The sequence below is a fragment of the Sus scrofa genome, chromosome 2 (assembly GCF_054392235.1).
Source record: "Sus scrofa isolate SSC_HxYL_T2T_F1_AM1 chromosome 2, Sscrofa_HxYL_maternal_Yorkshire_Landrace_v2.0, whole genome shotgun sequence".
NCBI lineage: Eukaryota > Metazoa > Chordata > Mammalia > Artiodactyla > Suidae > Sus > Sus scrofa.
Genome location: NC_139384.1, coordinates 159,092,655 through 159,108,600, shown reverse-complemented (window position 1 = coordinate 159,108,600; position 15,946 = coordinate 159,092,655). Strand labels below are relative to the sequence as shown.

At 47.0% G+C, this 15,946-nt stretch overlaps 1 protein-coding gene across 3 annotated transcripts in view; it reads left to right on the top strand.

The window, feature by feature from the left end:
- DPYSL3 (dihydropyrimidinase like 3) overlaps window positions 1–15,946 on the top strand; it is a 114,779-nt gene that overhangs the window by 70,805 nt on the left and 28,028 nt on the right. For all 3 annotated transcript variants that reach the window (XR_014839020.1, XM_003124066.7, XM_085014957.1), the window contains exons 2-3: window positions 8,902–8,990; window positions 14,040–14,224. Coding sequence is in view for 2 of the 3 variants with exons in the window: in XM_003124066.7 (XP_003124114.5) it covers window positions 8,902–8,990; window positions 14,040–14,224 (274 nt within the window). In the remaining variant the exon portion in view is untranslated. The remainder of the gene's footprint in view (window positions 1–8,901; window positions 8,991–14,039; window positions 14,225–15,946) is intronic.

Below are 15,946 nucleotides of genomic sequence, written 5' to 3'. Positions count from 1 at the left end.
GACATAGCTGGCCCCCGGCTTCCTGGTCTGTATCTGGATAGAAAGTGTTCACCCACAGCACAGGGAGGGGAGGCCTAAAAGGAACAAGGCACAGCAAAGCAAAAACAACAACAAAAAAATAAACAAAATACAGCACTCTCACATGAGTCCAGAGCAAACGTGGCCATGAATGACAGACATCTCTGAAGCGCTGACTTCTCTTCAATCTGTGTTCTACTTTCCATGTGAGTCCCGAACAGCACATTTCTCAGGCATTTATGTTCAGTAAGAATAGCCGCCTCACGTGGGTACTGTCATTTGGATTGGCCTTTCATCGTACGTCTCCAGGATCAGAGCACTAATGCAGAAGGGGTAGCACCGTCGTGGAATTAGTAGTAGTCGTGGAATTTGCAAGGCGGACCACTTACGGAGCTTCTTCTAAGAGCCCGACCCTGCATCCTGATGTTGAATTCTCACAGAGCCCTGGAAGGTGGACATTGTTGTCTGTACTCTGCAGCTCACTAAGCGGGCCTTTTGAGAGAACGGCACCTGCACTCGGCTGAGGTTGCTGAGGATCAAGTCACGGGCTTAAAGTTGCACCGAAGTCCCTAGCGGAGATGCCAGTGCAGCTCAGACTTCCAGACTCCCTTGGCTGCTACCTAAATGCTGAGTGGCTTTGCAAACCGCCGTCAGGGCTGGTTTCCATCCAGACAGCCACTGTCCTATTCTTCCCTCCCCAAAGCCCAGCTGAAGAGGGACCACGTTTTTGTCTTTGACCCGGATGTGGCACCTCCTACCTTCTGATGAGGTGTGTTTGTTCTCACGGTACATCTCCCTGCCCCTGCCCTCTCCCTCGTCCTCATGAACCTCCCGACCCAGTGATCCTTCGTAATCGCCAGGAACCCCGTCCCTCCGCTGCGCTGCCCAGCACCTGCTGGCCCCTGTGACGCAGCCTCGAGCCCTGCTCTTCCTTCTCACAAGCCTGCATCAGCAGTGTTGGTCCGTGTTGGCCCATGTTTCAAGAGCAGGGATGGTAATCCTGCACTTACATGAGATGGTTTCGGTGATTCTGGAAGCGGGCATTCAATAACATCAAACCCCATGGAGAGAAAGTGCATCCCTTTCCTAATTCTTTTTCTAACCTTCTGAACAGATCAAGGGAAGTTTTAGGGTGGGGCTGGTTTGTCTTGAACACCCCCCTCCACCCCCTGACATGGAGTAGTCTTCCTTTTGACAAAGATAGCAGATCTGAGCTCATCCTTCAGAACCCTTTTGAGGGCAACAGAATGTAGCTAGAATTTCATGATGTTTTTATTGTAGTCATTCCTAGATTTACTATTTTTGGTAAATGATACTGGCTTAGAATTTATGGGAGTCAGGCAGTGTTGACTTTTAAAATACACTTATTTAAGGATAATATTAAGTCAATAACAGAACAGTTTGTACCAGGGTAGGTCCAATATCATGAAAATAGCACAGCAGTGACTGGGGTCTGGGCTTCACAGGCCCAACCAACCTTCCTGCTTGGGGGGTGGGCGGGGGTTATGGTCCTTCTGTCCATCCCCAGGTCATCCCTCCCCCCACCCCATCCCCTGGGTATCTACTTGGGCTTATCCGTGTCTGGAAACCTGTTCAAGACTGGGAGACTGTTATCAAGGGCTGGGATTAAGATGCCATCCACACTTCACTCCCCCACTCCAGGGCGGCCCACATAACCCGTCTGGCCCTTGAAGTTCTAGTTCAGAAGACTGAGCGGCCACCCCGCCCTGATTAATTCTGCCCTTGGCACCTGTTTCCTCTGCGTCACTGCTTCTCCTGCCTTGTGTTCTGTCCCTCCACGGCCAACCAGATCCCCTAAGGAAGGTGAAGACAGCGCCCACTGTTAGGCATTCTGCTTCGTGGGCTGTGTTTTCAGAGAGTGACCCGGTGAACCTCCGTGGGGCTCGCTTGGCCCTGAGTATGTCCGGGTGGTTAGAGGGGAGGCCGATGTTTCTGAGGCCCGTGTGTAGCAGCTCTGAGGGTTGGAATAGCCACCCCTATAAAACTGTGCCCAGTTTCAGTAAAGACTCAGAGCCAAGAAACAGTCTTCCCTTCAAGGTGTCTTATTTTCTCCCTGACCTCACTCTGTCTCTCCCTCTCAACGGCATCTCAAGGTCAATGGCATCTCATGTCAGTGAGGGGTCTAGAAAGAGACCCATGCGTTGAGCAGGGAGAGTGGGTTTGGGGCAGGTTGAAGCCTTCACCACCTGCTCCTCCTTCCTGCGGGAAGAGGGCGTGTGGATTGTCACCGCCTCACCGAGGCTTGTTTCCAGGGGAAGTTTGACCTGGAGGGGCTGTGGGAACTGGCCTTGTGGGGTGGGCTTAAAAGGAGAAGTCTTGGCTGACCTTGGCTGCCAGGGGCAGGAGCTGTGAGCAGTTGCCGGGGCTTGCCTGGTGTCTCTGGGATCCCATTCATGACGAGATCTGTTAGATTTTGATACCGAAGTGTTAGTGCAGTTCTTGAGGAGTGGTGAGAGGGTCGTTGTACAGTGGCCAGTGATGACTGTGAGGACGGATACTCGTGATGGTAGCTCACATGACCTGGGCATCTACAGCAAAGGCCAAGCGGAGACCAGCCCCTTACACATAGGAACCCCCGTAATCCTAACCAGCATCCCAAGAGAAAGATGTCATTGGCCCCCATGTCACAGAGGAAGTGGCTGAAGCCCAGAGAAGTCACTTATCTAAACACAGCTAGTGTTCGTTCAAGAATTCAGACTCGTGTCTGTGTGTCCTACTCAAGGTTGCACATTTATTGATTGATTTTGAACACTGTAAATCAGCTTGAATGGAAAAAAATAAAAGCCATTAAAAAAAAAAAGCAAATGAAAAATCTTTCGAAAACTAAAAGCAGAAAAAAGAATTATTTTTGTTTTAATTAAAGAATTTTTTTCCCTCTTATTTTATCTTTGGCTGCCCATAGCACATGGAGTTCCCCTGGCCAGGAATCAGATCTGAGCCACAGTTGTGACCTGTGCTGCAGCTTCAGCCTGATCTTTAACCCACTGTGCTGGGGCCGTGATAAGACCTGTGTCCCAGTGCTCCAGAGATGCTGCCAATCCCATTGAGCCACAGCGGGAACTCCCAAGGTTGCATGTTTAATAAAGCAGAGGTGGGTGGGAATTCTGGTTTCCTAAGAGCCTACCGAGCCTTTTCCTCAATACCATGTTGAATCAACTGGGACTGTCTTCGAAAGCCTCGTCTTTCCCCCAAATGATGCTTTGGGGAAGAAAAACAAGATTTCATCCATGGAGTCTACCCATCCTAATGTATTCTTTAAGAGTGGGAGTGTTTTTGGGGAGTCAGCTCTAATTACCCAGATGGGAATTTATTTTAAATAACCACCTGCGCCTTCAGCTGGACGGACTTTAAAAGGATCTCGAGTCCCCACTGAGACTCCGAGTCTGTGCTTTGTGATTTGAACACAGGCAATGAAAGATTTGATTGTGGAAGACTCTTCCCTCCAGGCTAGGTCCTCCTTTTTTCTCTTCCTAGGATTATAGTTTTTATTCGGGGCCACTGGAATGTCTGCAGAGTAGAGGACAGGTGTGTTCTAAGTACCGTTCTGGGGCTCACTTTATTGACTGGGGAGAAATTCGCAGAGGGCTGTGGTTTCTCTGGGAGCCGCATCCTCATTAGCTCACATAGATGGAGGTGGTAATTCAAGTTCTCTGGGTTGACGACTAGGTGAGGAAAGCTCGAATGGGAACCAGCATCTTCAGCTGGCTCGAGTTCAAGATCCTGTCCTTTCTTTCTTTCTCTGTTCGAGTTTGAATCTCCGCCGTTCTTCACAGCATCCTTTCTGCTAAGATTTCCTCCTCCTTTCTCTCTCCTGCTCCCTCGCGCCTTCCTCCCTCCCACCTCCATCCTTTCTCATTGCCCTCCTTCTTTCCTTTGTTTCACGGTCTTTCTTCTCTCCCTTTTTCTTACAAAAATCCTATTTTTTTTTTTTTTTTTTACAGCCGTGCCCACAACATGTAGACGTTCCCTAGCCAGGGATCGAATCTGAGCTGCACCTATGACCTGAGCCACAGCTGTAGCGACGCTGGATTGTAACCTACTGTGCTGGGCCAGGGATTGAACCCGTGCCTCAGTGGCGACCTGAGTTGCTGCAGAGACAGCACTAGATCCTTAACCCAATGGGCCCTCCACAAAATCCCGATTGTTAAGAGGTGATTTTTCTAATCATTGTCCCCTAGTGAAGGAAGAAAAGTTGGACTTTATCAAACTTCAAGGGCCTCGGCCACCCTGGATGGTAAATCAGCTCCCTTTCTAAGATGCATTAACACATTCGGGCCGTAAGGGGCAGATCTAATGCACCGATTTCATAAGCAGTAGCTTACGAGTGGTTAGATTCCTGCAGTTTCCCCCTGCCGAGAGCTGGTCCGTGATTTTCAGCTCTGGGACTGTCAGAATCAATGTCCAACAGAGAGGAGTACCTGGCAGAAAGAGCCACCTGGCATAAGGTTTAGGGACCACGGGTGCAGTGGCCTCAGGCAGAAAGCAGTCTGATGTCAAGAGGTAGAAGACGTGGATTTACTTCCAGCTGGAACTAATCAACTCTGTCCCTTAGGGAAAGTCACCTGCCTCCCCGTGCATTTGGAAAAATGGGGACAATAGTCCCTCCCTAATTAATTTAAGGCTTTTTACAAAAATTTAAAGTACTGTAAATAATGAGTGAAATAAATGTAACTAATATTTGGGTATTTACTGCATGTTAGTGTGTTAGATATTTTTATATATGTGTACACACACACACACACACACACACACACACACTTTTCTCCCTTCATCACATATATCTGTTCCCGGCAGCTACCATGTGAGGTGAGCTATGTGTTCCAATCCACTCTGAGCGCATGAAAAACCTGAGGTTCTGAGAGGTGAGGTTCTCACTGAAGCTCACATACCTGTTACGTGGTCGGCCTGATGCTCCCAACAGTGGGAGAACCCAGCTGAGCTGAAACTCGCCAGCTGGCACGCCTGGCACCCCGCTGGGCTGCAGAACTGGGCTGCCCCCAGCCCTGGTGGCTGTGCAGGGCTTCAGACAGCCAGAGTCCGTGGCCTGGTGCTTCATCTCAGGTTCCCCATGCCCTCAGATTGCCCCCGTGTGCCCCAGAAATACCGTCACTCTTCATAGGTATCAATGTGTGAGAAACTTTGGGTGGTGCCTTTCTGACCACTTTACCTGCTCCGGCCTCAAAGCAAAGACCCACAGAGCCACACGCACCGACCTTGCTGACACCGTCGAGGCTGACTTTTAGCTGGAGCTGTCAGAGGGTGCATCATGAGTGGTTCATGCCTGTTCTTGGCCCCAGCATGCACTGGCTGGTTCATGACTTGGCACACAAGCACTTCCCTAGACAAGGAGGTGGACCAGGATTTGCTTGAGCTCCATGGGTTGTGGCTCGGGTGTTTCTGTGCCGCGTGATGATGACGAATAGTCATCCTCGTTACACTATGGTCCGTGGACTAAGAGTCTTGTTACTCTCATCTCTGAGACCTGCACCAGGCCTGTAATTCGTCTTTGTGCTCTGTTTAGAGTCCTGATGATTGAGCCCATGACGCTTATTTAATTAGCTCTTGGACAGGTTTTAATGACGTCATCTCAGTGATGCTAATTCCACTTGGGTCACCTCTTACTGTCCTCCTGATGCACAAGGGGCCCGAGATAGCCCTTGTCCCTTTGTTGACATCTGAGGCTTAGTGAAGGAACAGTGATCCACAGGGACTCAGGGCTGAATGTCCCCAGGCGGGAGGACAGTCGTACTTCATGGCTGGGCTCAACTCAGGCCGTAAGTGACTGGCCCCTTTCCCCAAACCAGCTTATTTCTTAGCTCTTTGCTAGAAAGACAGAGAACATCCGAGAAGCCCTGAGCTATGAGAGGGACCTCTTGTAGTTACCAAGATTATCCTTATCATCAAGCTCCTGCCAGAGAAGTTTTTGTCACTTTCACAGACACACGAACAGTGTCTGGGGCAGTGGTTCCTGGTGCTGGTCTGTGACCTGGTGCTGGGCGGTCTGATGGCCGCCTAAGAGCCATTTATAGAGCTTGTAATAAAACACAGACTTGTTGCCCTAGAGCAGGGCCTGGGAGTGAGTCTGTTTTTCTGATGCACACCCTAGTTTGGGAAGCATAGTCCCAGGACTGCCTTGTATAATTTTGCAATTACTATTTAAATGCTAGATCATAATCACCTTCAATTAAGTTTTTTTTTTTTCTGAAAAGCCCAATTTCCTGATCACCTCATGTAGTTTTCTCACTCAGATGGACTTTCCATCATACCAGTATAATACAGCCGCCCATGAACCACCCTTCACCCATTCATCTGACCTCTGTTTAACGGCTGTCTAGGATGGAACCTAGGATATGAGGTTAAAAAGGCTGAAGGACACATGGTTCTAAGACTCAAGGGGTCTTCGGTCTAGCAAGAGACAGGTGACCAGTAAACCAGCTATGGTAGAACAGTATCCTTGTTTCAACTACACTGCAGTGGGGATAGGTAGAATTTTCTGGAAAGTCAAGTAAGGCTTATGAGGGGAGAAACCCTTTGATTGAAGCTTGACAAAGGGGAGGATGGTTGTTGAGGCCAAGAAGCCAGAGGAGAAGGCAGAGAGAGCATCTTTGCAAAAGCTTAGTGGCTGGAGAGCCTAATACGAGGCGAGAACTACGTGATTCTTAGTTTTGCCCCCAAATGCAATGCAGGGCAACATGTGATAGAAACGGAGGTGGCCAGGCTGGCAGAGGCCAGCCTGAGAGGGGCTAGGAGATCTCGTGTGGTGGAGTTGGCTTTTGACCTCATTAGTGCATCTTCTCTGCCATGGACGCAGGTTTTTTCTCAACACCTAGGTGATCTGTTTCTTTGAAAATCCACCCCCCTCCCCCCGATGATGCAGCATGATGAAATTTTCTACTCTCACTCAATACCTTGGAAGCAGGAGAGATTAAGTGGTAATTGGCTGTATCCCTGGTAGAGACCCAGCTGGAATTCTCATTTTCTGGCCCTGTTCACACTCTCTGATCCCTTCCTTCCTTCCCTTTTTTTTTCCTTTCTTTTTTTGGCTTCACCTGTAGCATATGGAGGTTCCCAGGCTAGGAGGTCAAATCAGAGCTGTAGCTGAGGGTCTACGCCACAGCCCCAACAACTTGGGATCCCATCTGCATCTGCAACCTTCATACAGCTCACGGCAACCCCAGATCCTTAACCCACTGAGCGAGGCCAGGGATCGAACCCCTGTCCTCATGGATCCTGGTTGGGTTCATTACCACTGAGCCACAATGCAAACGTCACACCCTTTGATTTCTAAAGCCTACTTGTGAGGCTTCCTCCCATACAAGCTGTGTCCCTTGGAAGCCAGTGCCTGCCCTGCAGCCTCACCTCATGCCACTTCCCCCAGGACCCCTGAGCTCCTCCACACTGATCTTTCTGAGGTTTACAAAGAAAACAGCTTCTTCCTACCTCTGGGCCTCTTTTTACTGTTCCCTCTGCTTGCTCTTCCCCAGCTAAACTGATCTTCCTGGCAAAGGCCTTTTCCAGCTACTCTTTGAACAAGCCCTACTCCCCCATATTTTGTGGTACCTAATACACTTTTATGTTGTTTTAACTATTTTGATGACTTTATATTTCTTTATAGTTAGATTTCCCCTCTAAGCTCCAGCAAGGCAGTGACCTGGTGTGGCTCGTTCAAAATGGCATCCTTCCCACCTTTTTATTAATGAATATTAAATAATTACTTGCTGAGGGAGTGGATTAATGAATAATGAATGGATGGATGGATGGATGGATGAAGGAATGGATGGATGGATTGGTGGGTGGGTGGATGGGTGGATGGATGGAGTTGAAGTCTACATGTTGAATTCTTAACAAACTGTAGCCTGCCATGCTTTTTCAGGCTATAATCCCAGTCAACCGGGCTCCTAAGAATTCTCTTCTGCTCCATGAACCCAACAAAGCTGCATCCGTTCTTCATACTCTGGCCTATGCTCTGTTCACTTAACGAAATCTGTGATCTCTAAAGCTAGCACCGATTTCTCTCTCTCCTGATTTATACATAAAATATATATTTATGTTTCATCAGCAGCTTCAGAGTATGTGTGCCTTGTTTCCAGCTGGATCCCTTATCCAAACTTTGTCTGAGTTATAATGTTTAAAAAGACTCTTCTCATAAGAAAAGCAATTTTTTTTTACTGTCTCTAAGTTATGTAAATTATAGCTGGGGCTGGGGAAGGCACAGGGGCACTGGGACCTGGATTTGGTTTTCTAAATAAAGTTGGAAAAGCAAGAAAAGGTAGTTTTTCATAGTAAAGGCAATAAAGACATGTATTTCACAGAATGTGAGAAATACTGAGTATAATGAGGCAGACATAAATCCTGCGTACTTTTCTCCATCTTGAGTTAAATACTATAGTATAGTTCCTTCTTTTTCCTGTCAGGTGGTTTTCTTACACATTCCACGACTTTGTGTGCACGTGTCCATACGTGTAAGTCTCCTGAATTGTATATAACATGATCCCTCTGACATATAAAGGCTGATGAGGGCTGTTTCACTGTATGCCCGATCCTAAGTTCTGTTTTGAGGATCACTCTTGAGTGCCAGCAGAATACCAGACCAGGCAGGGCTCTAGGCACTGAGGTGGAGGTTATCTCACTTCGTGTATTTAGTGCTTTCTGAAACTCCAGAATAATTTGAATTCAGGGCGAACAAGAAAGACAGGACCCCAACAGCTACACCTAGCTCAAAAACAGAGTGCCTTGAACCCAGAGACGTCTTAAGAGAATGGTTCCTGCTAAACCTGTGAAGTGATGACCAGGAGACATCGCGGTGGACCATGCTTTGCAATCCTGGCTGTGACAATGACTCCTGTTTGCTTTCTTTTCTAGAGTGACCGTCTTCTGATCAAAGGAGGCAGAATTGTCAACGATGATCAGTCCTTTTATGCTGATATTTACATGGAAGATGGCTTAATTAAGTACGTATATAGAACCTTTCTCTGTATTTATCTTGTTGAGCTCTCTTCCTTAGAAGCTCAGAAAGAGACCTGCTTCGCTTTTGCTTTCTAGACCACTGCCGTATGTTTCCTTTCTCCTTCTTTTTAAAGATGAGACTTTATTTTAGCTCTCCAGTCTGGCTGCACATAGCACCTTAACATGGGAGCTAGCCTTCATCCACTTGGGTTGCATGAATGAAGTGAAAAACCTGAATTCAGGCACCGGAATGACACTGAGGGCCCTGCTGGGCAGGCTCCTGTGGTCGGCCCTCTCTGTGTCCTGGAGAAGTGGGAGCTGTGACTGCTGTCCTTAAGGTTACTGAAAAAGTCCACCAGTTACAGCACTCTCAAAATAGAAGGCCTAGCGTGATACATCCCAAAGGAGTTCTGATGAGAATACGTAACTTAGATGTGCCAAGAGAGGAGAAATCCCTGCCTGGAAGGTTTTGGGGTGGAAAGGGCGTTTAAACTGAACTTGGCTGAGGGCAGATTCAGATGGGCAGAGCACCGACAGTACATACATTTCCGATTTCCAATTAGATTTAGGGGTCTACAATTACTTTACAAAATGATTTGCTCTTGGTCGCCTGTAAGGGGCATAGCCAGGTCCCCTTTATGTGCAGTTCCCGTGCATAGACACTTTTAAAAAAGGGTTTGATTTACACATAGTCTTTCATCACGCAAAGCAGGGTACTTCCTCACACTGATAAGATATTATATTCAACTGGTATAGCCAACCCACCCTATGAATTATCCCTGGCCTCGTTCAGTTTTATTTTTATTTATTTTATTTTTTAATTTGTTATTATTATTATTTTTTGGTCTTTTTAGGGCCACACCTGTGGCATATGGAAGTTCTCAGGCTAGGGGTGGAATCAGAGCTGCAGCTGCTGGCCTACACCACAGCCATAGCAACGTGGGATCTGAGCCATGTCTGCAGCCTAGACCACAGCTCACAGCAACGCCAGATCCTTAACCCAGTGCGCGAGGCCAGGGATCAATTTTGTTTTTATATTATTTAACTTCATTGGCTAGCTTAAGATTCTGGTAATAGAGTGCTTACTTATGTTGGAGACCTTGGCTTAGAGAGAACTTTCTGTGGACACACCTTCCTGAGCAGCCCCCCACATCTAGGCCATCTGTGATTTTATCAGGCATAGCAGTTCTGACCCTGTTAGGCCCCCTTGAGAGCAGGGACCACGCCCTGTTCTTCTCTGCATCTGCACCACCTAACCCAGCACTTAGCACATAAAGGCTTGGTATGTGCCAGGCACTGTGTTAAATGGTTTACAAGCCTTATCTCTTTTAATCCACCAGCAGTCCTATGAAGTACTTTTACTGCCCTCTTTTCAGAGAAGGATACAGGAAAAGAGGGGCAGAGAGAAGAAATAACTTGCTGAAGATCAACATATTAACCAGTGCATTGAATGAATGGGTGAATGGGTGAATAGATGAGTGAATAAATAAACAAATGCAAGAATGAAGATAATCATGTTTCGTTGCCTTGCCAGTTGGCGTAAATACTTTTTCATATTTGAAAAAGGAAAAATGGAATTATTAGACCAGCCAACCAATGTAAAACAATACTTGCTTCCAAATATAAGCTACAATTAATTTTGTGTGTTTTTTCTTATTAAAAAATTATTGTCTCTAGTCCACTCTCCCTGGAGGAAGTGTGTTCCCTTATTTAGCGATTTTCAGGGTTGGAAAAACATTTAGTACCTCATGCTCCTTCCTCCTCTGGAGCTGATGGCAAACATCACTAATCGATTGCCGAACTTTTTGCAGTTGAGCCTTAAGTTCAGCCTCAGATCCATCTTCACACAGCGGTTCAGGCATCTCTTACTGTAGCTGAATATGTAAACTGAATCCTCTTCACCGTCTCTATGGACATAGACTGGAAGGTCGCTTGCCAAGGATGTGATAGAAGGAATTTAAGCATCAGATGTGTGTTGGGGGTGGAGAGCGGGTGTACCAACGTGATCTTCATCCCGTAATTCGATGTAGCTCCAACCACATTCTTAACTCATGGAGCGTAAAACAGAAATAATTTCCTCCAAGCCAAAAAAAAAAAAAAAATTTTTTTTTTCTCCTGTTTTTACAGAGTTGTTTGCCTGTGAAGATGTATGGAGTGCCTGCTGTGTGCAAAGCTATTGTCTCAGACACTGGACAAATACTGTGTCATATGCTGTCACTGGGCCCCAAATCACTGTGCTGTCTTTCCCCGGGGACCTGCAGTCTTTTAGGGGAACTGACATATCTGTGCATGCAGAGCACATGGCATTACCGGATAATGTCAATATCAAGTATTAAAGTAGTAGAATAGATGAGGTCCAGAGGAAGGAGAGGACTGTGTGAGACTAGGATGGTTATTAATTATCACAGCGGATACTTATGGAATTTTTATGTGTCTGACAGTTGTATGGGCTTAACACATATTAACATTTAATCTACACAACAAACCTATGGAGGAGGTATTTTTTAAGCTTTTTAGTTTTCCTATTATAGTTGATTTACAATGTTCTGTCAATTTCTGCTGCACAGCAAAGTGACCAACCATATATATATATATATATATATATATATATATATCCTTTTTTTCCACATATCCTCCATGTTCCATCACAATTGATTAGATATAGTTCCCTGTTCTATACGGCAGGATGTCATTGTTTATCCAGTCCAAATGCAATAGTTTGCATCTTTTAACCCCAAATTCCCAGGTCCTCCCACTCCCTCCCCCTTCCTCATGGCAACCGCAAGTCTGTTCTCCAAGTCCATGAGTTTCTTTTCTGTGGAAAGGTTCATCTGTACCATATATTAGATTCTAGATATAAGTGATATCATGTGGTATTTGTCCTTCTCTTTCTGGCTTCACTCAGTATGAGAGTCTCTAGTTCCATCCATGTTGCTGCAAATGGCATTATTGTGTTCTTTTTATGGCTGACTAGTATTCCATTGTGTATATATACCACATCTTCCTAATCCAATCATCTGCTGATGGACATTTGGGTTGTTTCCATGTCTTGGCTATTATGAATAGTGCTGCAGTGAACATGCCGGTACATGTATCTTTTTGAATGAAAGTTTTGTCCGGATGTTCACAGGAGTGGGGTTGCTGGGTCATGTGGTAGTTCAATATTTAGTTTTCTGAGGTGTCTGCATACTGTTTTCCATAGTGGTTGTGTGAATTTACATTTGGAGGAGGCACCTTTAATATGTTATTACAGATGAAGGAACTGAGCCATGGTGAGGTGAAGTAAGTTGGCCAATGTCATAAAGTAAGTGTTAACAGAGTCAAGACTGTGAATCCAGATAGCCCGCATCCAGGGCAGAGCCGTACTCTTAATGATTAGATCTGGCTGTCACTAGGAACCTGACCAAAGAGGTGGGATGGAAGCTACACCTTCAAGGATTAATGCGACCTCCGTTGATTCAGCGGAGAGACAGGGGAGGCATTTCTGTTTCAGCGTGGATGTTATGTCACTCATCAAAAGTGGGTGGAAACATACCTGCATAGACTCACACAAGCCGGGCAACCCTTCCAGCCCTTGGTCCTCATTTTCCCTCAGAGATAGATCGGCGAGAGAGGAAAATGGGAGCACACTGGCCAGAATCTGGACTAGAAGGGAGTTACAGTCACGGCTGCGTTTTTCCACAGTGTGTTTTGAATTGTGGTGGCTCTGGAACGGCCCCGTGGTGAGGTGGTAAGGGCGAGCCCTTAGAGATGTCAGAAAGACTTCATTTTAGTTGTAGAACTTAGATTTCTGTCAGGCCAGGGCTGGACTTCTTCCCCCAAGAGGGTGTCTTTCTTGGTTGGCTTTGAACGAAAGGTGAAGGTATTCATGCTCCTGGCAGTGGGGCACACCCAGCCCCAAGGGGGAAGATGCTTCCTGATACTGCAGAGCCTTGTGAGTCATCAGTCTACCTGGAATGCACTGGATGTTTAAATAAGGAATGGGGACTGAGAAGCACCGGATGGCCCTGAGGTTATGCTGGGCAAGGAGTAGCTGTCTTTGTCATTTGTCTTGTGTGGGGTGCCGTTGGCTTCCTCCCCACCCAGGTCTCCCCCTCGCTTCCCTGCTGGGATGCTCTGGACCTTCTTGGGTGAAGCTGAGTCTGGTGAAAGTTATCCTAATCACCTTCCTTGGCTTGAAGCTTCGACTGAGATGCTGATGACACCAAAGCAGCTGGTGTAGGCATCTGTATCTTTAACGTCCTCTTTGAGAATCTGCCCTTGGCTGTGATTGACAGATACATTGGCAGGGAAAGGTGGAACGGGGAGGGAAGACTGGGGTGCCAAAAAAAGATTCCTTTTGTTGTTAAGAGCACAGGTGAACCTACTTGGTAGATAGCAAAGTCCACACACCCATTCATGACCTCTCGCAATCTCTCCTTAGAGTCCATTATTTCACTCTTCCAGTCCTATGGCAAGTCTTCTTTCTTACCCTTAAAGGACAAAATGAGGAAGATAATAAAAGCACTTACTAAAAAGTATTTATTATACGTCCTATATCCTAGACACAGGCTAACCACAGGGGTCAAGTACTAAGCTCGGAGTGTTTTGTCTGTATGAAAATTGCATTCTGCATACGGACTGAGAGATAATTATACTAAGTGAAGTAAGTCAGAGAAAGAGAAACATCACAGGATATGCTTACATGTGGAATCTAAAAAAATGATACAAATGAACCTATTTGCAAAACAGAAACAGATTCACAGACAGAAAACAAACTTAGAGTTACCAAAAGGGAAAGAGGGGAGGGATAAATGAGGAATTTGGGGTTAACAGACACTCTCTAAAATACATAAAATAGGTACACGACAAGATCCTGCTGTGCAGCACAGGGAACTATATTCAATATGTTATCATAACAAGTTGGTTTCTGTGATGTGTACCCGCCTTTGTTTCCAGATGGCTAAGCTTGGGACTCACTTGAAAGACGACTTTGATGAACATAAATTATAACGTCTAAAACCTCATCATGCTCTTCGCGTCTTTCAATTGCCGGCTGTCCCCTGTCTCACCAGGCAAATTGGAGACAATCTGATTGTCCCTGGAGGAGTGAAGACCATCGAAGCCAATGGGAAGATGGTGCTCCCCGGGGGCATAGACGTCCACACCCACTTCCAGATGCCCTACAAGGGGATGACCACGGTGGACGACTTCTTCCAAGGGACCAAGGCGGCCTTGGCGGGGGGCACCACCATGATCAGTAAGTCCCCCAACTTGACACACCCGTGGAACGTGTGCGAGGGGCTCCGGGGAGTGGAAGAGTGGCGATCCATGCGGCTCATGACCTTGCAAGCAGCTGTTCGGTCTTGTCTGCCGTAGGCAGGGTGTGGGTGGGGCATGGGCCCTTCTCTCTGGGCCAGTCCCTGGGGAAAGTGGCCTGAAAAAGTTTTGGATGGCAGGCAAAAAGGACTTTGACAACTTCTACCTAGGGTTGGAAGCACGAGCGGTGGAGGGTCCAGGCAGAGCCGTGCCAGTGGGTCTGAGAAGCACCCGCTGAGGATGTTAAGGAGGCAGGCAGTGCTTGAGAGCTTGGGAGGCTTCAGTGGTGGTGGTCACTGGTGTCTGGTCTGTTCTTTCCTGCTTTGTTTTGTTTTTCTGGGCACTTTGGCAATTCCAAAGAAACCTAGGGAGTTGCCTGCCATTGGATTACTGAGCCGATGGCATGCTGGAGGAGTCCTTCTGGCCCCAGAGGAATCCCAGTGAATTGGCTCCCGCCCCCAGCTTGGTCAGCAAGAGCACTGTTTACCCCCATAAACAGCCACGCAGGAGCTCAAAACAGCCTGGGCCGTCTTTGGCTTCCTTTTGCCAGGAGCAGTGGCAGGGTTCAGCTTCAGCTATGTGGGTGTGGAAACCCAGGAAAATGGCATCAGTGCCATAAAAGGTGCAATTCTGGGAGACCAGAGCCTTTCTCTGGCCAAGCGGAGGGAGCCAGCTGACTTCTCGGCAGCTGCCTGCCAACAAGAGCCCTGGGGCAGCTCCAGGCATCAGGAACGTAACTCAAGCCTTTGCTTTCCGGCAGTGCACGGGGCTGCATGTGCTAGAAGGCTGAGGACGTGAGGTCTCTTGCCCTGGCTTTCTGCCCTGTGGCTGAGGAGCTGGACCTGTGCAGAACCCTGGGCACGTGCATCAGCTTGGGCTTGGGCATCAGGGCAGGTGCTGGAGGAAAGTCAGAGTTCCACTGACAAGAGAGGAGAGCATGCAAAGAACCACACAAGTGTACCTATCCTTCATGGGTAATTTTTTTTGGCTGCACCCACAGCATGTGGAAGTTCCTGGGCCAGGGGTTGAACCCTCGACACAGTGGCGACCCAAGCCCCTGCAGTGACAGCTCTGGGTCCTTTACCCGCTGAGAACTCCATTCTTAGGTAATTTAGCAAACTCCGTTCTTAGATAATTTAAAAGCCCTAGGGGGAGTTCCTGTTGTGGCGCAGAGGAGATGAATCCGACTAGTATCCATGAGGATGTGGGTTCCATCCTTGGTCTCACTTAGCAGGTTAAGGATCTGGCATTGCCATGAGCTGTGGTGTAGGTCGCAGACATGGCTTGGATCCTGTGTTGCTGTGGCTGTGGCTGTGGCCAGCAGCTGCAGCTCCAATTCGACCCTTAGCCTGGGAACTTACATATACCATGGGTGTGGCCCTAAAAAGCAAAAAAAAAAAAAAAAAAAGAAAGAAAGAAAGAAAGAAAAAAAAGCCCTAGATATGCCAGAAGCAAAGAAAGCCCATAAATCACACTTCACAGATACACTTTGGCTATGTGTTCTTTTTTATGTATTCTTTTTTATTTACCAAAAATAGGTTTATAATAAACATACTGAGCTTTAGCTTTCCATTTTCACTGCTTAATATGTCACAGATGTCTTTCCATTCATTTATTTTTATTCTACTAGATTTTAAATGGACTTGTAACATTGTTTTATGAA